Raw genomic sequence first — 25033 nt, forward strand, 5'->3', positions numbered from 1 at the left:
AGTAAAATCTACTGGATAGTGTAGTCTACTTAAAATTAAAATTATTGGGGCTTCCCTGGTGGTGCAGTGGTTGAGAGTCCGCCTGCCGATGCAGGGGACACGGGTTTGTGCCCCGGTCAGGGAAGATCCCACATGCCGCGGAGCGGCTGGGCCCGTGAGCCATGGCCGCTGAGCCTGCGTGTCCGGAGCCTGTGCTCCACAATGGGAGAGACCACAACAGTGAGAGGCCCACGTACCGCAAAAAATAATAATAATAAAATAAAATAAAATAAAATAATAAAATTATTTTGCATATGTTATTTTATTTGAATCTATCCTCTTTAGAGTTTAATTACCTTGCAGTTTTTATTTCCAGCACACGAACATCAATTTTGAACCTAACACATTAATCTCTAATTTTAGCTACTAATTCACCCAAATCAGATCTCTCTCATGCCCCATCTGTTACTTACTACTTCAGAAACTATTGGTGCATAAAGTTGTACAAATATGGTATAATCATTACCAACTCTGGTATTTTGATTTTCTGTTCCAATGGCAAAAGCAAAACAAACTAAAATGCAAAAAATCTTTTTGTTCAACCAACTGCCCCTTTGAGAGAGTGGATCCTGTTCCACTTGAGCACTTTGGTAAATTGCAGTACGCAACGGTAGAAAATAGCTGAGTTTGGGAGTAGCAATGGGAGACAGGTAAACTGCATGACAGAATAGAGGACACAGGTGCAATCAACAAAGGAGAAGATGGGGAAAAAGGGTGTGAAGATTGAGAAGGAGAAGGAAAGGTGAGATGGAGAAAGAGAAGAGAGAAGGCAAGATGCAGCTGGCAAACTACATAAAGTGAAGTAATAAACACATTGGTCATGAGACCACCAGAGAGCAGGTAAAGGCAAACATATTAATTCTTAATTTGAAGTTGTTTGTCTTTCTATAATATTCCTCTCTACTCCTCCCACCCAACCTTCAATACAACCTACTGCATTCACACACAAATTTCTTGCATGGAGAGACAGAGAGGAGAGTCCATTAATGAAAATTTATTTAAAAACTCAATTTCTTGCCTGTGTTGATGATGTACAACAGGGCAACAAGAAGCTTTATCTGCTAAGCAGAGCAGAAGCAGGAAAGCAAATGTAAATCCTTACAGGAGGATTTAAACCTTCCCTCCTACACAGGCATCTTAGAGAGGGTTCCGTCCTCCCCAATCTATAGGAACAGGGACTTAGATAGATATACATAGATATATAGATGTACAGATATTTAGATATATAATATCATAAGGAGGAAGACCACAGTTAAAATCTAACATGTAATTATAGTCTTTACAAGCTTTCAGAATCTGTACACACACAACAAAATAAAATTTTAAGAAAGAAAACAAGGAAAGCTAATAAGAAAATAATAAATAATACAAGATTTAGGAAGAATATTTTGATTTACAAGATTTTTATCTCATTTGATTATAGGAATGCAAAAACCTTAAATGCAAAGAGTTAAGTAGACAACACTTCATGCTAATGGTAAAAAAATGAAATTTGACTAATGAAAATTAGGAAATCAATGACTACCTGTGGGCATGAAAAAAGTTCTATACTAACTCAGGTAGGTATGTAGACAAAAACCCAGTTTCTGTATAATAATATTGCATTAAAATAATAGGAGGTGTATATAGTCGAGTGCCATGCCAAGAGTTAAAGCTAAAATAACTCCTAGGAAAAATCCAATACAAAACAATCCAACAAATTCAGGAAAGAACTCCAAGAGTTTTGGTTTAAAATAATTATAGTGACTACATAGACACTTAGCAATGATGAAAATAGGAACTAGATTTAGAGATAATAAGGTTTTTCTACAATAGATAAGAAAATATTGTTAAGGAGGCTAGAATTTGGAGGACCAGAAAGGAAAACATCAAATGTGACAGGATGATTACGGTAATGATTCAAACATCTGACTCAGGGGTGTGTGTGTGTGTGCATGCGTGCATGCATGCAAATATGTATATGTGTGTGTGACTGTCTTTCAAGGTAAAAAACTGATTATTATTGGTGATTGTTATTTTTATGGCGAATAGTAAGTTGAAACGTGATACATAAGCATCATCCTTTCTGTAAATCTATACACTGTCTAACCCTTTCAGTCAAAACTTAGACAATTACTTGATAGAACCACAAGTCAGGGGTCTCCAACCTTTGTACATAATAGGTCTGGCCTCACTTGCTCTCATTAAAACGATTCACATATTCTTCAAATTCTCAAAGTCCTTGAGACAGTTGTTTAGTAGGCAGGTGTGATGTGTTGGTTCTCTCAAAGGTGAGCTTGAGGTGTGCAGAAAACAGGAACAGCAGGAGTGATTAATAAAGCTTAGCCTTGGGTTCACTCTCTACCAAGTCTCCAGAGGGGATTTTTTAGGTAAAACTCCCCAAAGAGGCTTGATCAGTTCCAGCTATGAATTTTAAAGAAAAACTTAACACCTGCCAAACCATACAGAGCAGAAAACATTAGAAGGGAAAATTTCCATGATTATAAGAAGATATAGGTGAAGTGGAGGCTTAGATCAAGCTAGGTTGAAGAAATATAATTTTAAAATGGTTATGGGAAAAGCAAAATTCAATAGTTCTTTTCTTAAAGATTTACTAATAATTTAATATCTCATTGTTATGAACTAAATTATGTACCCCCAAAATTTATGTGTTGAAGCTCTAATCCCCAGTGTGCCTGTAGATGGATATAGGGCTGTTAGGGAGGGAATTCAAGTTAAATGAGATCATAAGGGTGGGGCCCTAAACCAATAGGACTGGTGTCCTTATAAGAAGGGGAAGAGAAACCAGAGATCTTTCTCTCCATGCAGGCAAAGAGGAAAGGACACAGTGAGAAGGCAGCCATCTGCAAGCCAGGAAAAGAGTCCTCACTGGAAACCAAATCTGCTGGCCCCCTGACCTGGAACTTCTAACTTTCAGAACTGTGAGAAAATTAATTTCTGTCATTTAAGGCACCTAGTCTATGGTATTTTGTTATAGCAGTCTGAACAGACTAATGCACTCATATATGTGAAATATTCTAGAATTTAATCCAGTTAATATCCAAGTATTATTGAGACCTTGTTGTATATCCAGTCCTGTGGTAACTGAGGTAGACAAATGAAATTTAAAACATGATTGTCACAATGAATTGACTATTGTTGATTAGACAAAGGTTACACAAAGCAATTAGTGAATGAAACAAAACTAAACTAAATGGTGAAAATAATTTTAAAACTACTCAAGACACTGATACATGAGCAGAATGTTCAAGGACTGCAAATAAGCTGCATCTCCAATGACATTTTTCAATGTATGATGACTGGAATGCTATGTTGAGATTTATTTTAAGGAGTAATTGGCTCACTAGGAAAGGAAACCATGATAGATTTGCAGTGTGTACATGGATATAGAAGACTAAAAATAGAGTATCAGTATGAGCTACATCTACTGAGAAAAGTTTTGTGATAAAGGGTATGTGATGACAACAGAGTATGCTTTAGACACATAACAAAGAGCACAACAATGTATGAATGAGTATGATTCGAAGAAGAAAATAGATAACAAGAACAAATGTTTCCTTCAGTGGGTAAAGTGACAACATAATATGGTCTCATAGGGGGTTCATATTACTTACCAAATTCTAAAGCAAGCACTGTAAAACAACTGGATTTCATGACTTGGAAAAGCGAAAAAGAGAATTACCACTTTTCTAACCATTATTTAGCAAGTCAGACTTTTTTTTATTGCAGACGATTTGCATTCATTAGTGATTCATGAGGATACACACATCTTAAAATGGGAAGCATCTCAGAGATTGAAGATTCTCTTTAAAGACATCCCCAAAATGTCATTACCAGGCAATTATGCTTCCATTTAAAATTAAATACAATAACAGAGTTCTCCTTTTTATATAATTTTTAGAGAAAATCTGAAACTTAGATTGTTCTTAATAGGCTTACTCAAAGCACCAGGACTGAATTATTAATAATTCATGCAATGTGATGATAATCTAGAGAGAAGCCAAAAGATTTGACCATCTGATTTGAAGTGATCAAATCTTCTGGTAGCTAATAATCCATGACTCAAGGGATTAAACAAGATTGGAATATTAAAATGCTCCATCTCTGCATAATTGGATATATTTCTACATACTGCATTTACTTTCTATAGTCACGTGCAGAGATGTTTATTCATGTGTTTAATGCATTTTTATTTGATTTCTCTAATAATTTTTAATGTTGATTTTCCTACTGTCATTTAAACAATTTTTATAATAGTGTCTAGACTTCTGCTGTTAAATTGTCAGGTCAATTTTTCTCTCCATAGCACTCTCAGAATTGACTAGAAATTTCATTGTGTTTCATTGTCTGAACACAAATCCAAGTCACACTATAAAAATAAAGCATCTATATTAATATTAGACTCACTATATGAAGCAAATTCCTCTAACCAAATTTCACTACTTCATTTGACATACTGTGAAGCCCACGACAAAAGCTCTCATGTCACCTATCTTTGTGTACTTTAAGTCAAATAATGCTGAGGCAGAAGGCAATACCTTCCCTAGTAGCCATATCTCAAGTGTCCAACATTTGGATGCAAAGAACATAAAATAATCATATTCATCCCAGGAACTCTGAAGAACATTGAGGATTATTTTACATTTAACCCCATCCTAACCCAGCTCACCCAGCAGACAGGCATTTTAGTAATTTCATAGTAAGTAAATGCTTTGGCATGAAATCTCTCTTCAATTATGATTTTCTAGAATGTGGACTAAATGGTTTAATGAGACATTCCCTTGAGCTGATCTAGATCTGATGTGAAAACCATCTCTGCTTCATGCTTTGGTTTCTTCCATGGCAAAAATATTTTTTTGATAGTATAGAGATACAGCTGATGTAAACATCATAGAGGCACTGCTCTAGTCACTGAAAAGAAACTAGAAATGACAGCTAATTGAACAAAGTGGTCAAACAGTTTTAAAGACTAAATTGTTTCTGAAATTGATAAGCCAGATTAAAACCTTTTTAATGAGACATATAGGCTGTAAAAATAAGAGTGTCAATTAGGTAGATTATCTTAAAATTTACCAAAGCCATAAACTATGCATGTATAAGAAAGAGTTGATAAAGAATTTTGCTTCTCTGAGTCCTACATCTGACGACAAGCAACAGAAAAACTGACTAACAGTGACTTCAACAAATACACATATATCTCTCATGTAACAAGAGGTACAAAGCCAGGCAGTCCAGAACTGGTGAAATACCAAGTGCCTTCTAAATGTCTGCTTTGCCATCCTTCACACATTGACTTTGTTGTCATGCTTGTCAACCCATGTTCAAAGGGTGACCTCTAGACATAATGTCTGACACTCCACTAGCCATGAAGAAGAGTGAAGCGCCCTTGTTCCTTTTCATGAGAAATTGAAAGCTTTCCTGGGAGCCTCACCCAAAAGACTTCTCACATTTCATTAGCTAGAACTAGGCAACACAGTCATCCTTAGACCAATTGTTAGTCAAGATGAATAAGAGTACCATAACTGATTAAAGTAATAATGTTTCATACCACTGCTACCAAAACAAATCAGGATTTCTGCTATCCTGGGAAAGTTAGGGAAAACAAATGCTAATTAGGCCACTGATGGTGATGGTAGTAGTTTGGAACACATCATCTTTCTCCAGCAAATCATTTTGGAAGATAAACCACATTTCTTTAGGTAGTACTTATCTCTACCTGATTTAATTCAATAGTACCCAATGCATTAAATTTTTAATTATAAACTATTTTTAAATAAATCAACAGGAAAATAAATCATCTAAAAGCATTTTAAGGTTTTAAAACCTTAAGAATTGCCCACACAGGCTCCCCTCACCGCCCCCCCAAAAAAAGAGAGAGAGAGAGAGACTACAGGCTCTCTACTTCTTGACTGTGTCTGTCCTGTATAACCTCTTTGCTATCACACAGACTCTCCTCCCTTCTACTCCTCGCCTTAAATCTCTCCACATCCCTCCTCTTCAAGTTTTCCTTTAGTCTCTGCCCCACCGCCATCTCTGATAACCTGATTTTTCTTCTAACTAGGCTGCTCCCCAACAAATACCCTCATTTCCCTATTCAGTCTTCAGGGGCCTACAATTTGGCACCTGCCCTCATCACCCCACTGGAAAAAAAACTTTAAATGAAGTCATCTCATGTCAGATTCATTTTTCACCTTTCTTTACCTGCCTGCAGCATGTAATGATAGTGGCCACTCTGTTGAAAGTCTCCTCTGTTGGCTGAATAATACTCTTTCCCTGGACGGCAGTATATTATAGCAGCTAAGTGCATGGACTCAAGGTCCAGACTCAGACTCCATCCCATGTTATACCATTTACTGTTTGTAAGTAGTATTAAGAAAGTCATTTAAGCAATCTGTGCCTCTGTTTTCCTGTTTGTGAAAAAGGGATTGTAGCACTATCTATCTCATAGGGTGGTTGTGAGGAAAGTCAATCAGATGATCCTTTTAAGGATTTAACACAGGACCTACCACAGTTGGTGTTCAGTAAGAACTTTTTTTTTTTTTTTTTTTACGGTACGCGGGCCTCTCACTGTTGTGGCCTCTCTCGTTGCGGAGCACAGGCTCTGGACGCGCAGGCTCAGCGGCCATGGCTCACGGGACCAGCCGCTCCACGGAATGTGGGATCTTCCTGGACCAGGGCACGAACCCGTGTCCCCTGCATTGGCAGGCGGACTCTCAACCACTGCGCCACCAGGGAAGCCCTCATAAGAACTCTTGACTAGTCTTTTCTTACAACTCTTCCACTCCTAGTCTGTTTGCAAAACTGTTTACTGATTTACAAAACAGGCATACCTCTAAAATAAGTTCAAATTGTTTTAACAGCTCTGTCCAGACCTACATGTTCCAAAGATAAGATCACCCATTTTTTTCCAGCAACTCACCTAGTTTACAAATTCTGATCAATCTCTTTCCAAACCATGCTAACTTCTCCCTAAAATCAAAACTAATTGAAACTCCCAAATCTTTTCACTTTGAATTGTTCTCAAAGCAAATTCTCTAGTTCTCTATTTTTATAAAATAACTTACTAATGCAAATACAAGACTTGACTTTTATTCATTTCTTCTCACTGGTTTATTCCTACTTTGGGACTTAATATTTTTCAAGACTGCTGCTCTCAAATGAAATAGCAACTCTCTCTCCCAGTTTTCTCTCATCAGCAAGATTGATAAGCATGCTTCCTAAATTACTAATAAAAAGATTTAGCAGGAAAGGACCTAGAATAAAGTGACTTGTGAAATGCCAGTTGCATTCACCCTGAAGTTCCTACTGGTTTACTAATCAGAGCACTTTAGGTTCAGTTGTTCAACTTGCAATCAATCCACCTAACTAATCTATTAGCCAGCCAGTCGCTTCCTAATTTGTAGACAAAGAAATTGATAGGTTTTTCTAAAATCCTTAACTAAGATACACTGCTCCTCTATTTTTTCCCTTTGTACAAATGAGGACTGATATTTGATGAGGTAAAACTTCTAAAACAAATTTTAAACCTACTTTAAAATATGTAATGATGATGAAATACGAGAGGTTTTTTTTTTTAACTACTGTGGGTTGTAAATTCTTTTGATAAGCAGTAAAAAGCTATGGATCATCTTCCACAAAAATTTTTTTTAAATGTTCATGCACACAGTGCAAACAGCTTAACACTATCCTGCATATTAGAAGAGAGGAAATGTGATTCATAACTATGACCATAAGAGAAAGAAATGAAATTTTCATTAACATATCAATTCATGTTTAGACATCTATCTTTTTAACATTTTTTTCTTCCATGAAAACAGCAACAATTTATTTGGCACAAAACTATTAAAATTTTCTATCAAATGTCAGCCATTTAAAAATAAGATTTCTCTATCCACACCATTTTATAAGCAACTTTTCTACAGCCTAATTTTCAAAGCAGCTACTTCCTCTTGTACAGAATGCAGTGATTATGGCAGTTTAAAACTGCACCGATGGTCTCCTTACAACTAAAAACTAGCAACCCATTATACTGCTAAAGAATCTTTATATTTTTTTCATGCTACAGGGAAAGACTGCTCTAGTAGACCTAGACCATCACTTATATGGAAGCCTTAATATCAACAGAAGTCAGCAAGGAATAACTCATCAAACTTTACAAGTATACTTTTCCTATTTAACTCATCTTGTAGAATTAATTTTCTAAGAAATTCTGATGCAAAGCAAACTGATATGGAACCATGACAACATGTTTCACAAACATGTCATAGACATCAAAAGATTCAGCATAACAACTTTATCATGTAGGATACACAGGATAAAATAAGCATCGGTGGTATTATCAGTCAAAAACGTTTACATGAGCTTATTGAAAAAAACTGTTAAAGCATTCACAAAAAAAGCCAATGGCAAGATATTTGTAGGTGATTTTACTGATTTTAATTACCTACATCAAACTAATTTACCTACATCTGAGCAAAATTAGGCTATCTAACACTTCTTCCCAAAAGACGCAAAAGTTCTGGGTAAATTGCTAAGTCTTAGTGATTGTCCTCACATATATATCATTAAATCACTTTTAAACAAATGGTAACAGTTTCTCAGAATTGTTTTGGGAGATAGGGAGTGCACAGGATGGGAAAGGGGAAAGATAAGGTTGGGAGAAAATGAGATGGTGATTAAATTCTTTTCTTCGAGATTAATACAAACTATAAAATTATAGTAGGGTACAAGTGAAATACTGCCACCCAGTGGACTTAAAATATAAATAAAATCTTCAAATTTGAAAAGATTGCCAAGAATTTCATATCACTTTTCAACTGGCATAATAAAGTTTAATAATTTTCAAAGTACTTTCAAATATATTATTCCTCAAAAAAATCCAGTGGGACAGATAGCAGACATGTGAGTACATTTTTTCCTGAGTCTGAGATTCTAGCAGATTCTATGACGACTGAGTCCTATGCTTAACCAGCAGCAAAGCAAGCACTGGAGCCCAAAGCTGCTGGCTCTCAGTCCACTGCTGCTTACACCACACAGCTCCTCCTAAAGAGACTCTGACATCTCTACCCTTGTCCAAACCCTGTATTTCATAGAGGACGAAAGTGAGACTCAGAGATTATCAGGGTTTCTCAAACATTTCTAATATATAGACTGGCATATATAATCTATAGGAATATAGATTAAAGCAGAACCCTACTGTCATAAAAATTTTTGTATTTTTTCCTTTTAAAATTCCTGTGGAATCTGTGTTCTCTTCCATATCATATGCATGTCTGTTTTAATTTGAAAATCATGAGGTTTTTTTCCTCAAAGACCTTTTACAAAAAGTGTTGCTTTAAGACAATGTTGCATTTCTATCCTGTGCTACAGGCTCACTAGTCCAGGACCACATGAAAGGTGGGAAGACAGAGAGTATGAGTGTACTAGTTCGAGACACCGGGAAATTGCCTTGTTCAAGTTCATTCATTCATCAAGTACTTAATGAACACCTGCCAAATGCCCGGCATTGTTTTAGATCCTAGGACATACTGTGATAACAAACAACTCTAAGTTATCAGTGGCATAGAAAAGCACTTCTCTCCCACGCTAGAGCTCATTGTAGATTGACTAAGTAAGGGCTCTTCTTCACATTGCCAATATCTTCATATTGGGACCATCAGACAGAGCAATCATTTTTAGAACATCAATAGTAATCTCTTGTCAGAGAGAAAAAAGTGAGGCAAAACAACAGGAAATGACACACATCATTTCCTCTTACACTTTATTGACCAAAGCAAGCCACTTGACAAAGGTATACTTCTTTAACAGGGCAAAGAAGAATAATCCTCCCACAGGGAGATGCTGTGGATATTGGTAAACGATAATCATCTACACAGCCTAACTTTTCCAAATATGCTGAGAAAAGGTGGTGCTGGATAACACAGAGGAAAGAGGTCAAATCCCTCAATATATGGGATGGGAATTCAAGCAATTTTACTTAAATATCAAAAGAAAGGGTTATCACAGAAGCCTAGAGGACTTGGAATATTGATGCTTCAGATATGTGAGATATAAATGAGTAGGTATTAAACAAGTAGAGAAAAGGGATTTAGAATATTTGTAAGTATGAATTACAACTCTTAGTCTTAGTTCTGGACATAGCACTTTATCAGTACAAATTCACAGAAGCTGCCTGTGTTCAGTGAAGGGTACCATATCTCATCAGAAGCAACATGGCAGGGTTACTTAATTTACATAAACACAAAACTATAGCCAAGTGGGTGGGGTATCAGAGCCAGATGTATGCAAATTATATCCAGTGTCAACTCAAATGGATGCTTAACTTACATGTATGTAAAACCCACAACCAGTTAAGTGGGGGCAACAGAGCCAGCAGGTGCCCTAATCACATATATGACCAAAATACGTGAGTTCACTAAACTGCATGTTATTTTCGTAGCTCAAAAACACTTGCTCTAGCAGGAGGGATGCATATTATTCCTTCCCTCTGCCAATGCTGGAAGGTTAAGTCTCTGACCAGAAGCTCTAAAATGAAAACCTTCATACTGAATCTAACCAACACTGATAACCTAGACAGCTGCCAGAGAAAAAGAAAGCAACCTTACCTACAAATGCCACCAATGGACTGTGACAGACACCCCTTAGAGAGTAAGAAACTCACCCCTATATTCCTAATCCCAAGAAGTATATATATGAATGTGTGAGTGTTGTGCATTAGTCATAAGATTTTTTTAGATAGATTCAATAATTTTACATTATACAATCATTTGTTGTACTTAAGAATTATATAATAAATATAAATTATTTCAAGAGGTTACCTCTAACTGGTTTTCATATTATTCCACCAAAGCCAATGGAATAATGTGTCATGGTTTGTTGCAGATCTAAGACTGCCATGGTTTTGACAGAAATCCAAGAAAAGGGTACAGCACTAATAAAGAATTGCATAAAATATTGGGGAAAATTAAGAGTCTAGGTGGCTGAAACTTAGACTTCCTTAGGAAGTGGCAGGAAAAGAACAGGCAAAAGTAATTTTTTTAAATAAATAATTGCCAGATTATAAGGAACCTGAAAGGTCATACTAAGAAGTTCAGACTTATTTTATGGGTAATAAGAAATCATCAAAGAATTTTTAATCACACATGGGATATTATCCAATCTGTGCTTTAGGAAAATAGCGGCATGGAGGAAGGAATGAATAGAGAAGGGATGCAAAGGAATTAGATCTGTAGAAGGCCACTGAAATGCAAAGGAACCAAACTTTGGCAAGAGGCAGGAAGATGAACATAAAAAGGGGTGGAGTGCAGATTGTAATATTTCAACTGCAGAAGCACTTTCAGTGATTTCCCAAGCCACTTGCTTATCAAAAGCACCTGGGGTAATTGTCAAATTCTTATTCCCTGGACAATTCCAGAATTATTAAATCAGGATCTTTAAGGATGTGGCCTAGAAAATGCCCCAGGGGCTCATGATGCAGGCAGCCCAGGCTAAGAAGTACATATGTTTCCATATACTTGAGTGACTAAGCTATATTGTCTTTAAATTGGGAACAAAGAAAAGCAAGCTTTGCAAGGATTGATTATAAGCTGAGGTTTGAATATCTTCAGTTTAAAGTACTTTTTTTTTTGTACATCTTTATTGGAGTATAATTGCTCCACAACAGTGTGTTAGTCTCTGCTTCACAAGTGAATCAGCTATACCTATACATATGTTCCCATATCTCCTCCCTCTTGCGTCTCCCTCCCTCCCACCCTCCCTATCCCACCCCTCCAGGTGGTCATAAAGCACCAAGCTGATCTCCCTGTGCTATGCGGCTGCTTCCCACCAGCCATCCACCTTACGTTTGGTAGTGTATATATGTCCATGACACTCTCTCACTTTGTCACAGCTTACCCTTCCCCCTCCCCATATCCCCAAGTCCATTCTCTAGTAGGTCTGTGTCTTTATTCCTGTCCTACCCCCAGGTTCTTCATGACATTTTTTTTTCTTAAATTCCGTATATATGTGTCAGCACACAGCACTTGTCTTTCTCCTTCTGACTTACTTCACTCTGCACGACAGACTCCAGGTCCATCCACCTCATCACAAACAGCACAACTTCGTTTCCTTTTACGTCTGAGTAATATTCCACTGTATACACGTGCTACATCCAGGTGAAACAGTCTTGTAGACAATAGACTATATAAGCTTGGAATGTAGAAAAGGGATTAGAGAGGACACCTTCAAGATGGCGGAAGAGTAAGACATGGAGATCATTTTCCTCCCCACAGATACATCAGAAATACATCTACACGTGGAACAACTCCTACAGAACACCTACTGAACACTGGCAGAAGACCTCAGTCTTCCCAAAAGGCAAGAAACTCCCCACGTACCTGGGTAGAGCAAAATAAAAAAGAATAAACAGAGACAAAAGAATAGGGACGGGACCTTCACCAGTGGGAGGGAGCCGTGAAGGAGGAAAGGTGTCCACACACTAGGAAGCCCCTTCACGGGCGGAGACTGCGGGTGGCGGAGGGGGGAAGCTTCAGAACCGCGGAGGAGAGCGCAGCAACAGGGGAACGGACGGCAAAGCGGAGAGATTCCTGCACAGAGGTGCCGACCGGCACTCACCAGCCCGAGAGGCTTGTCTGCTCAGCCGCCGGAGCGGGCGGGGCTGGGAGCTGAGGCTCGGGTTTCGGGTTTCAGTCGGAGCGCAGGGAGAGGACTGGGGTTGGCGGCGTGAACACAGCCTGAAGGGGTTAGTGCACCACGGCTAGCCGGGAGGGAGTCCGGCAAAAGTCTGGAGCTGCAGAAGAGGCAAGAGACTTTTTCCAACCTCTTTGTTTCCAGGTGCGCGAGGAGAGGGGATTAAGAGCGCTGCTTAGAGAGAGAGGCATGGACATATATACACTACCAAACATAAGGTAGATAGCTAGTGGGAAGCAGCCGCGTAGCACAGGGAGATCAGCTCGGTGCTTTGGGACCGCCTGGAGGGGTAGGCTAGGGAGGGTGGGAGGGAGGGAGATGCAAGAGGGAAGGGATATGGGAACAGATGTATATGTATAACTGATTCACTTTATTATAAAGCAGAAACTAAAAAAAAAAAAAAAGACCGCTGCTTAAAGGAGCTCCAGAGACGGGCGCGAGCCGCGGCTAACAGCGCGGACCCCAGAGACGGGCATGAGACACTAAGGCTGCTGCTGCCGCCACCAAGAAGCCTGTGTGCAAGCACAGGTCACTCTCCACACCTCCCCTCCCGGGAGCTTGTGCAGCCCGCCACTGCCAGGGTCCCGTGATCCAGGGACAACTTCCACGGGAGAACGCACGGCACCTGAGGCTGGTGCAACGTCACGTCAGCCTCTGCCGCCTCAGGCTCGCCCTGCATCTATACCCCTCCCTCCCCCCGGCCTGAGTGAGCCAGAGCCCCCGAAGCAGCTGCTCCTTTAACCCCGTCCTGTCTGAGCGAAGAACAGACGCCCTCAGGCGACCTACACGCAGAGGCGGGGCCAAATCCAAAGCTGAGACCCAGGAGCTGTGAGAATAAAAAAGAGAAAGGCAAATCTCTCCCAGCAGCCTCGGGAGCAGCGGATTAAATCTCCCCAATCAACTTGATGTACCCTGCATCTGTGGAATACCTGACTAGAAAACAAATCATCCCAAATTGAGGAGGTGGACTTTGGGAGCAACGATATATATATTTTTTACCATTTTCCCTTTTTGAGAGTGTGTATGTGTACGCTTCTTTGTGTGATTTTGTCTGTATAACTTTGCTTTCACCATTTCATTTGTCCTAGGGTACTGTCTGTCCGTTTTGGTTTTTTTTTCTTCTTCTTCTTTTAGTACAGTTTTTAGCACTTGTTATAATTGGTGGATTTGTTTTTTAGTTTGGTTGCTCTCTTCTTCCTTTCTTTCACTTATATTACTTTTTAATTGTTAAATTTTTAGTATTTATTTTAATAACCTTATTTTATATTATTTTATTTTTTTCTTCCTTTCTTTCTTTTTTTCTCCCTTTTCTTTAGAGCCATGTGGCTGACAGGGTCTTGGTGTTCTGGCTGGGTGTCAGGCCTGTGTCTATGAGGTGGGAAAGCTGAGTACAGGACACTGGTCCACCAGAGACCTCCAGGCTCCACGTAATATCAAATGGCAAAAGATCTCCCAGACATCTCCATCTCAACACTAAGACCCAGCTCCACTCAACAACCAGCAAGCTAGAGTGCTGGACACCCTAGGCCAAACAACTAGCAAGACAGGAACACAACCCCACTCATTAGCAGAGAGGCTGCCTAAAATCATAATAAGGTCACAGGCACCCCAAAACACAACTGGACATGGTCCTGCCCACCAGAAAGACAAGATCCAGCTTCATCCACCAGAACACAGGCACCAGTCCCCTCCACCAGGAAGCCTACACAAACTACTGAACCAACCTTAGCCACCGGCGGCAGACACCAAAAACAACGGGAACTGAGACCCTGCAGCCTTCAAAGAGGAGACCCCAAATACAGTAAGTGAAGCAAAATGAGAAGACAGAGAAACACACAGCAGATGAAGGAGCAAGGTAAAAATGCACCAGACCAAACAAATGAAGAGGAAATAGGCAGTATACCTGAAAAAGAATTCAGAGTAATGATAATAAAAATATCCAAAATCTTGGAAATAGAATGTAGAAAATACAAGAAACGTTTAACAACGACCTAAAAGAACTAAAGAGCAAGCAATGATGAATAACACAATAAATGAAATTTAAAGTTCTCTAGAAGGAATCAATAGCAGAATAACGGAGGCAGAAGAATAGATAAGTGACCTGGAACATAAAATAGTGGAAATAACTATTGCAGAACAGAATAAAGAAAAAGGAATGAAAAGAATTGAGGACAGCCTCACAGACCTCTGGGACAACATTAAATGCACCAACATTCGAATTATAGGGGTCCCAGAATAAGAACAGAAAAAGAAAGGGACTGAGAAAATATTTGAAGAGATTATAGTAGAAAATTTCCTTAATATAGAAAAGGAAATAGTTGATCAAGTCCAGGAAGCACAGAGAGTTCCATACAGGATAAATCCAAGGAGAAACATGCCAAGACACATATTAATCAACCTATGAAAAATTAAATACAAAGAAAAAATATTAAAAGCAGCAAGAGAAAAACGACAAAGAACATACAAGGTAATCCCCATGAAATTAACAGCTGATCTTTCAGCAGAAACTCTGCAAGCCAGAAGGGAGTGGCAGGACATATTTAAAGCGAAGAAAGGGAAAGACCTACAACCAAGATTACTCTACCCAGCAAGGATCTCATTCAGATTTGATGGAGAAATTAAAATCTTTACAGACAAGCAAAAGCTTAGAGAATTCAGCACCACCAAACCAGCTTTACAACAAATGCTAAAGGAACTTCTCTAGGCAGGAAACACAAGAGAAGGAAAAGACCTACAATAACAAACCGAAAACAATTAAGAAAATGGTAATAGGAACATACATATCGATAATTACCTTAAATGTAAATGGATTAAATGTTCCCACCAAAAGACATAGACTGGCTGAATGGATACAAAACCAAGACCCATATATATGCTGTCTACAAGAGACCCACTTCACACCTAGGGACACATACAGACTGAAAGTGAGGGGATAGAAAAAGATATTCCACAAAAATGGAAATCAAAAGAAAGCTGGAGTAGCAATTCTCACATCAGATAAAATAGACTTTGAAATCAAGACTATTACAAGAGAGAAAGAAGGAGACTACATAAGGATCAAGAGATCAATCCTAAAAGAAGATATAACAATTGTAAATATTTATGCAGCCAACATAGGAGCACCTCAATACATAAGGCAAATGCTAACAGGCATAAAAGGGGAAATTGACAGTAACACAATCAGAGTAGGGGACTTTAACACCCCACTTTCACCAATGGACAGATAATCCAAAATGAAAATAAATAAGGAAACACAAGCTTTAAATGATACATTAAACAAGATGGACTTAATTGATATTTATAGGACATTCCATCCAACAACAATAGAATACAGTTTCTTCTTAAGTGCTCATGGAACACTCCCCAGGATACATCATATCTTGGGTCACAAATCAAGCTTGGTAAATTTAAGAAAATTGAAATCGCATCAAGTATCTTTTCCAACCACAACACTGTGAGACTAGATATCAATTACAGGAAAAAATCTGTAAAAAATACAAACACATGGAGGCTAAACAATACACTACTAAATACCCAAGAGATCACTTAAGAAATCAAAGAGGAAATCAAAAAATACCTAGAAACAAATGACAACAAAAACACGATGACCCAAAACCTATGAGATGCAGCAAAAGCAGTTCTAAGAGGGAAGTTTATAGCAATACAATCCTACCTCAAGAAACAAGAAATATCTCAAATAAATAACCTAAACTTACACCTAAAGCAATTAGAGGAAGAAGAACAATAAAACCCCAAGTTAGCAGAAGGAAAGAAGTCATAAAGATCAGAGCAGAAATAAATGAAAAAGAAATGAAGGAAACAATAGCAAAGATCAATAAAATTAGAAGCTGGTTCTTTGAGAAGATAAACAAAATTGATAAACCATTAGCCAGACTCATCAAGAAAAAAGGGAGAAGACTCAAATCAATAAAATTAGAAATGAAAAAGGAGAAATAACAACTGACATAGCAGAAATACAAAGGATCATGAGAGATTACTATAAGAAACTCTATGCCAATAAAATGGACAACCTGGAAGAAATGGACACATTCTTAGAAAAGGACAACCTTCCAAGACTGAACCAGGAAGAAACAGAAAATATAAACAGACCAATCACAAGTACTGAAATTGAGACTGTGATTAAAAATCTTCCAACAAACAAAAGCCCAGGACAGATGGCTTCACAGGCGAATTCTATCAACATTTAGAGAAGAGCTAACACCTATCCTTCTCAAACTCTTCCAAAATATAGCAGATGGAGGAACACTCCCAAACTCATTCTACAAGGCCACCATCACCCTGATACCAAAACCAGACAAAGATGTCACAAACAAAGAAAACTATAGGACAATATCACTAATGAGCATAGATGCAAAAATCCTCAACCAAATACTAACTAACAGAATCCAACAGCACATTAAAAGGATCATACACCATGATGAAGTGGTGTTTATCCCAGGAATGCAAGGATTCTTCAATATATGCAAATCAATCAATGTGATAAACCATATTAACAAATCGGAGGAGAAAAACCATATAATCATCTCAATAGATGCAGAAAAAGCTTTTGACAAAATTCAACACCCATTTATGATAAAAAGCCTCCAGGGAGTAGGCATAAAGCGAATTTCCCTCAACATAATAAAGGCCACATATGACAAACCCACAGTCAACATTGTTGTCAATGGTAAAAAACTGAAACCATTTCCTCTAAGATTAGGAACAAGACAAGGTTTTCCACTATACTACTATTATTCAACATAGTTTCGGAAGTCTTAGCCACAGCAGTCAGAGAAGAAAAAGAAATAAAAGGAATCCAAATCGGAAAAGAAGAACTAAAGCTGTTACTGTTTGCAGATGACATGATACTATACATAGAGAATCCTAAAGGCTCTACCAGAAAACTATTAGAGCTAATCAATGAATCTGGTAAAGTAGCAGGATACAAAATTAATGCACAGAAATCTCTTGCATTACTATACAGTAATGATGAAAAATCTGAAAGAGAAATTAAGAAAACACTCCCATTTACCACTGCAACAAAAAGAATAAAATACCTAGGAATAAACCTACATAAGGAGACAAAAGACTTGTATGCAGAAAACTATAGGACACTGCTGAAAGAAATTAAAGATGATACAAATAGATGGAGAGATATACCATGTTCTTGGATTGGAAGAATCAACATTGTGAAAATGACTATCCTACCCAAAGCAATCTATAGATTCAATGCAATCCCTATCAAACCACCAATGGCATTTTTCACAGAACTAGAACAAAAAATTTCACAATTTGTATGGAAACACAAAAGACCCCAAAAGACCAAAGCAATCTTGAGAAAGAAAAACGGAGCTGGAGGAATCAGGCTCCTGGACTTTGGACAATACTACAAAGCTACAGTAATCAAGACAGTATGGTACTCGCACAAAAACAGAAAAATAGATCAATGGAACAGGATAGAAAGCCCAGAGATAAAGCCATGCACATATGGTCACCTTATTTTTGATAAAGGAGGCAAGAATATACAATGCAGAAAAGACAACCTCTTCAATAAATGGTTCTGGGAAAACTGGACAGCTACATGTAAAAGAATGAAATTAGAACACTCCCTAATACCATACACAAAAATAAACTCAAAATGGATTAAAGACTAAATGTAAGGCCAGACACTATATAAAACTCTTAGAGGAAAACATAGGCAGAACACTCTATGACATAACTCACAGCAAGATGCTTTTTGACCCACCTCCTAGAGAAATGGAAATAAAAACAAAAATAAACAAATGGGACCTAATGAAACTTAAAAGCTTTTGCAAAGGAAAACATAAACAAGATGAAAAGACAACCCTCAGAATGGGAGAAAATATTTGCAAATGAAGTAATGACAAAGTTTACAAAGTTTACAAGCAGCTCATGCAGCTCCATATCAAAAAAACAAACAACCCAATCCAAAAATGGGCAGAAGACCTAAATAGACATTTCTCCAAAGAAGATATACAGATTGCTAATAAACAGATGAAAGGATACTCAACACACTAATCATTAGAGAAATGCAAATCAAAACTACAATGAGGTATCACCTTACACCAGTCAGAATGGCCATCATCAAAAAGTCTACAAACAATAAATGCTGGAGAGGGTGTCGAGAAAAGGGAACCTTCTTGCACTGCTGGTGGCAAGGTAAATTGATACAGCCACTATGGAGAACAGTATGGAGGTTCCTTAAAAAACTAAGAATAGAATTACCATGCTAGCCAGCAATCCCACTACTGGGCATATACACGGAGAAAACTCTTCAGAAAGAGTCATGTACCACAATGTTCGCTGCAGCTCTATTTACAATATCCAGGACAAGGAAGCAACCTACGTTTCCATCGACAGAGGAATGGATAAAGAAGTTGTGGTACATATATACAATAGAATATTACTCAGCCATAAAAAGGAATGAAATTGAGTCATTTGTTGAGACGTGGATGGATCTAGAGACTGTCATACAGAGTGAAGTAAGTCAGAAAGAGAAAAACAAATATCATATATTAACGCATGTATGTGGAACCTAGAAAAATGGTACACATGAACTGGTTTGCAGGGCAGAAGTTGAGACACAGATGTAGAGAACAAACATATGGACGCCAAGGGGGGAAAACCGCGGTGGGGTGGGGATGGTGGTGTGCTGAATTGGGCGATTGGGATTGACATGTATACACTGATGTGTATAAAACTGATGACTAATGAGAACCTGCAGTATAAAAAAACAATAAAAAAGAACAACTAATACTAAACTTTCTTTGGCTTATTTGTATGGAAATATGTTAATATAAATGTTTCAGACATTACATGAAATTTCTAAAAACCTTACATGTTCTGGTATAATGTTATGTCATTATTCTAGTTATTACTTTAAAATATATGTCTCAGAAATAACTAAATTTCCTTGTCAATTGCACTATTATGAACTTTCAACAAATCTTTAACTTTGGTCATTTTTAAGTCTTCCTTAATTTGCAGACAGTTCTGGGTGTACTCTGATGCTTTTGCAAATATATTCCTGTAATAGTGTTTCATCTTCAAGGAATTCATGGAAAGACTCTGACAAGTACAGGTTTCTGGTAACTGACTATACTGCTGAACTGAATGAATAAGCATTTTCAGAACTCTAATGGAAACCTGATGAATTTATAAAAGTGCTAACAAAAGATCAAGATGAAAAAAAATTAATTACATGGGACTGAGTGAACTGATGAGGATGATTATAGTTTTTGTGACTTTCTGTTTGAATTAAAAAAAAAATCCCACAAAGACTCAGAGGCAAAAGATATACAAATCAATTTTCACTGCAAAGTAAAGGAGCTGTTACAGTGGAGGATTACTGGACTGAATGTCAATATTATGACATAGTATGAGTGTGTTTCGTGTTTGGTAATTGCAATCATTGTTGCTTTTGTTGTGGTCACCCATTTACAATGCTTGATGTCAGTTTATTTATCTCTTGTAAAAATAAAATACAGGGTGTGTGTGTGAAAAAAAAAAGTATAAAAAAATACCAAAAAAATTTATTTGAGGATACAATCCAATGAAATGATTAAGACATTCAAGAAAGTGGAAGATTTGGAATCCTTAACAATGCCACAAACATTGGAGTTCAATTAAAAACAACAAAAATAAAAGTCCCAGATAGCTGTGCTCAGAAAGCTATATATTAGTGAAAATTGGAACAAAAATCCCAATTCTTCAAGGAAAAGAATGTTTTCAAAAAGTGAGGAATTTGCATTCATCCAATATTGCATTTAAGCTAGGAAATTGTGAGGATCAACGTGCTGTTTCTGTTTTTAAAAAGTAACTAGAAAGTTTGAAACAAGGTGTAGAACATGGCCACCCAAATATAAAGTAAAATGAACTCTGGTATCACTTTAAATAAAAATCTGAGCATGATTTACAGTGTAAGAGAAGAGAGCTTTTCCTCCTGGTACACAGGTTTCATGTCACAGAATTATATTTCCAAACTTTTAGTTTGAGTGCAACTGAACTACTTAGTTCCACACTAATTATTTCCTAACTATAATAGTAAAAATAACAATAACAAACACTTATTTAACACTTAATATATGTCTTATTCTAAGCTCTTTAGATTTATTAGCCAGTTTAGTCCTTTCAACAACAGCACAGTAAAGTGACTTGCCCAAGGTCACACACTGGCTGGTGAAGCCATTCTGGCTCTAGAATTGTTGCTCTTAAAAATGGGCTATGCGGGCTTCCCTGGTGGCGCAGTGGTCGAGAGTCCGCCTGCCGATGCAGGGGACGGGTTCGTGCCCCGGTTCGGGAAGATCCCACATGCCGCGGAGCGGCTGGGCCCGTGAGCCGTGGCCGCTGAGCCTGCGCGTCCGTCCGGAGCCTGTGCTCCGCAACAGGAGAGGCCGCAGCAGTGAGAGGCCCGCGTACTGAAAACAAACAAACAAACAAACAAACAAACAAAATAGGCTATGCTGCTCCTCGTGATGTTCTTTGTTAACTTACAATTCTTAGAATCAACCTATCCACCTAAAACAAGAAGGCACAGCAACAATTATAAAACAGAATACAAATTATATATTAATAGAACTTAATGTAGAAATGATGATTAACCAAAGTAAGGAGAAGGGGAGGAATGTGTAGGTGAGTTATTTTTCTTATCCTTTTATACAGGAGTAACTTTCTATGTAACAGAAGCATAATACAGAAATTTCTATATAATAGAAAGTCAACAATAAACTACATATATGCAGTATAAAATAATAATATAAAAACCAGCAGGGAGGAGAGAGATAATGAACTTGAGCTAAATTCTTCATATTTCACAACAAGTATGATGGTTAATTTAATCGGTATACAGCAGCTGTCAATAGATACTGTCTAATTTTAATTTAAATGTAATATATAACTTGTATGGTAACTCAGAAAATCTAAAAACAGAAAAATTCAAGTTGATATATTAAGAAATAGCAATATAAGCAAGTTATTCAGAACTTTGGGAGGAATACCAGAAAAACTAAAAATAGAAAAGGAGAGAGACTGGGTAAAGGGAAGAATCTTTCTTTTTTACCATCCTAATTTTTATAAAAATGATCAGATATTACTTTATTATGAAAAATAATTATATAATACTATTAAAAATAGTAATATCCTGTAAAGAAGGGCGTAATTGATGAGAGTACCTTTCAGTTCTGGCATGGTAATACAAAAGGACAATAAATGTCACCAGACCATGAAACTCAGTGGGGTACAAAAAGAGGGACAAGGAAAAAATGTATATATAAACATATTACAGAACACTCATGCTCTCTGCAGATTCTTTGATTCCACGTCATTATGGGCTACGTGGCCCATTTTTGTCATATAAACTTCCACAGAGACATTTCATCCGCTTTAGACAACTACTGAGCCACACATACTCCAATCCCCAACTTTGCACATTTCATTTAAAGAAAGGACTGTCTAAATTCACACATCGCGGGCAGGATTCTACACTGGCATAAAGTTTTCAGGGAATAATTTGGTAGTCCTTACTGAAATGTAAAATATGACCACGCTTTGACCTAACAGTTTCACTTCTCAGAATCTACCATACAGGAACATTTCCAAATGCTCAAAGATAACTTTATACACGGATTTCCAATTAAGCTATTACTGTTTATAACAGAGGAAGACAGAAAACAGCCTAAATGACATTGGTAGATGCAGACTATTTCGCTGCCATTTAAAAAATGAAATATACATTTATACGAGTGGCACTAAAAGGTATCCGCAACCTTTACAGAGCAAGAAAAAGCAGGATAAAGAATAATATATTAACCAATTTGTGTGTGAGATAGATACATATGTCATATATTGGTCAGTGTGCAGTGGACCTAGGGTGTGTGGAGGACACAAGTTTTTACTTTGTACATTTTTTGCTTTTGTTTTTGATTTTTTACAGCCAGCATGTATTGTTTTTATATTTTAAGAAATCAGAGCATATCTAAACTGTCATATATTCAGGGCTTTAAAAAAAATCAAAACGAGAAATGCTCAACGTTTTTCCATTAGTTCACTCTCAAATCGAAAAGAAGAAAAAAAAATACACTAGATAGTACGTTGCAGTTTAGGATTAGCGAAAAGACTAGCTTCACTGGTTGGGTCATTTTTTAGTGAATCAGGGCAAGAAAATGAGGGCACAAAAACAGTCAAGACAGAGTTAAGGAGCGAACCCAGGAGCGGCGGGGGACCTGGCAGCCTGGGGACCCGCGCAGGGAGGACGCGGAGGGCGAGGGGGACCGAGGCCCGAACCGGGTCCCGTGTTTGTGGGAAAGAGGTCGGAGGAGCAAAGACCGAAGGGGCGGGAGGCCGGGAACCCAGCCTCCATCTAGCGAACCTGTCGGGTGCGGCAGGCGCGGCTGGGGCGACAGCTGGGCGGACAGAGAAGGGTCAGCCCAGGGAGCCCGGGGAGTTCAGACAGCTTGCGAAGCCCGAGAGCCGGGCAAAGCGCCCGGGAAGGCGCAGCGGGGACTGTGGGGCCCGCCCCAGGCCGAGGCCGAGGCCGGGGTGCAGGCCGGCGCAGCTCCCAGTACCTTCCCAGTAGAGCTCTCCTCCCGGCTCGCGTTTTAGGAACTTGTACCAGAACGTGTCCACGCGGCCCGGCTCCGCCCCGTCCTGCGCCACCTCCTCGGCCGCCAGCTCCACCTCCCCGAGCCACAGGCCCGGCTCCTGCAGCGCCAGCGACCCCGCGCCTGCCGCCGTGCCCGCCGGCCTCAGGCGCACCGCCCCGCGCGGCTCCCAGTGCCCCAGCTCAGGCCGAGACCCCACGACCAGCAGCTCCGGCCCGGCCCCAGCCACCGCGGGCGGCACCACCACTCCGAAGCGGAACCGCATGGCGGCGGGCGGCGCGGCTCCCGGGCTCCAGTCTCCCTGCGACCGGCGGACGCGACCCGAGCGCCAGGCGGCCGCGGCGATTGGGCGGCGGCGCGAGAGGCCTGGACGCGCGAGGCGCGGACGCTGGCGGGGACACGTGTGATGCTGTACCTTTTTTGGGCTGCATCACGCGGCCCAGGAGCCCGAGGATGATCCAGGCTGGGGCCTTTGGCCGTGGGAAGTGGTCAGCTGGGGCCACCACCCGTCTCTCCCGGAGAAGGAGCCTGGCCCCTGCCCGCTGCCTCTTCCAGCGGCTCCGCGGACGGCTGGGGACGCATCGGAAGCAACGAAAAGGGGTTAGGAAAGGAAATAAAATATCTCATAATCTCCGAGATTTTCCAGTAATCTTTCCAAAAACCTCGAAATTATTTTTGTGAGGATCGTAGGAAGAAGAGAATGGCATATAGAAAGCAGCCTCCACAATAGTGAAGTTGGGGAAAGATCCTGCAGCGGTGTCTAGAGAGCTCCGGACCTTCAACAGGTCACTTACTCTCTTTGGGCCTCAGGTTCTTACCTGTAAACTGAGGGTATACAATAATGATCTTTAAAGACCCTGCCGGCTCTGAAGTTTTTCTGATTAGTGGAAGAGGCGCCATTCAGAGCCTAGAGCTCGTGCAAAAACACTGAATACTTTTCCCTTGCCTAGACCAATTTGATGCCTGAAATGACACATGATCACTTTCTTTTTTCGAAAGAGTGTTATAATACTTTTAGTATGTATAAAAATGGGTTTTAAAGTAAATATTTTCAAGCCTTTCCAAGGTAAAACAAAACCCCAAAACGGTAATTCTATGACTGTAAATATATGACTGATAATTTTTAAATGGCATAAAATAAAGCTTTTTGCTTTGAATTTGCTCTCAGTAAAAGTCAGCAATATTTTTTCAACTTAAAACATCATTTTGTGTCCAGAAACACAGGCTTATAGTTATTTGATCAAAAGAAAACTGTTAGGGGTTGGGCGGGGAGGAGGGGGGCTTTAATTTTGGTCGCTGCCTTAGGAAAACTACCTGTCCTGTTTACATAATCTGTTACTTTTTGATTCTTTATTAAAACTGTTCTCGTGGTCTTAACATTTCTATATTCATCAGCACTTATTCATCAGCACTTAGCATAGCAATCTGATGTGAACTAAAGACACATCTTTACCAGTATTTGAAAGCTTGTGAATAGTGGGGGGAAAGTCAAAAAATTTCAGACATTCAGAATATCATAAGTAGAACAGAAAGAAGTACAAAAATGTAAACCATACAAACTCAGTCTCTCTGTGGAACAATTAGTAAACTATTAATACATTTCACTTTTAAATATCGATATTCCACTCAGTGTTTGGTTAGTTGCTAAGCTTAAGGATAAACACAAAGAAAAATGTGAAGACAGCAGG

At 38.9% G+C, this 25033-nt stretch overlaps 1 protein-coding gene across 2 annotated transcripts in view; it reads right to left on the reverse strand.

The window, feature by feature from the left end:
• EPM2A (EPM2A glucan phosphatase, laforin) overlaps window positions 1-24455 on the reverse strand; it is a 71560-nt gene extending 47105 nt beyond the window's left edge. For both annotated transcript variants that reach the window (XM_081250965.1, XM_081250964.1), the window contains exon 1: window positions 23310-24455. In XM_081250965.1, coding sequence (XP_081107091.1) covers window positions 23310-23610 — 301 coding nt within the window. In that variant the 5' untranslated portion in view covers window positions 23611-24455. The remainder of the gene's footprint in view (window positions 1-23309) is intronic.
• Between the last annotated feature and the right edge of the window lie 578 nt (window positions 24456-25033).

The sequence above is a fragment of the Mesoplodon bidens genome (genome assembly GCF_964165515.1).
Source record: "Mesoplodon bidens genome assembly, chromosome: 12".
In the NCBI taxonomy this organism is placed as follows: Eukaryota; Metazoa; Chordata; class Mammalia; order Artiodactyla; family Ziphiidae; genus Mesoplodon; species Mesoplodon bidens.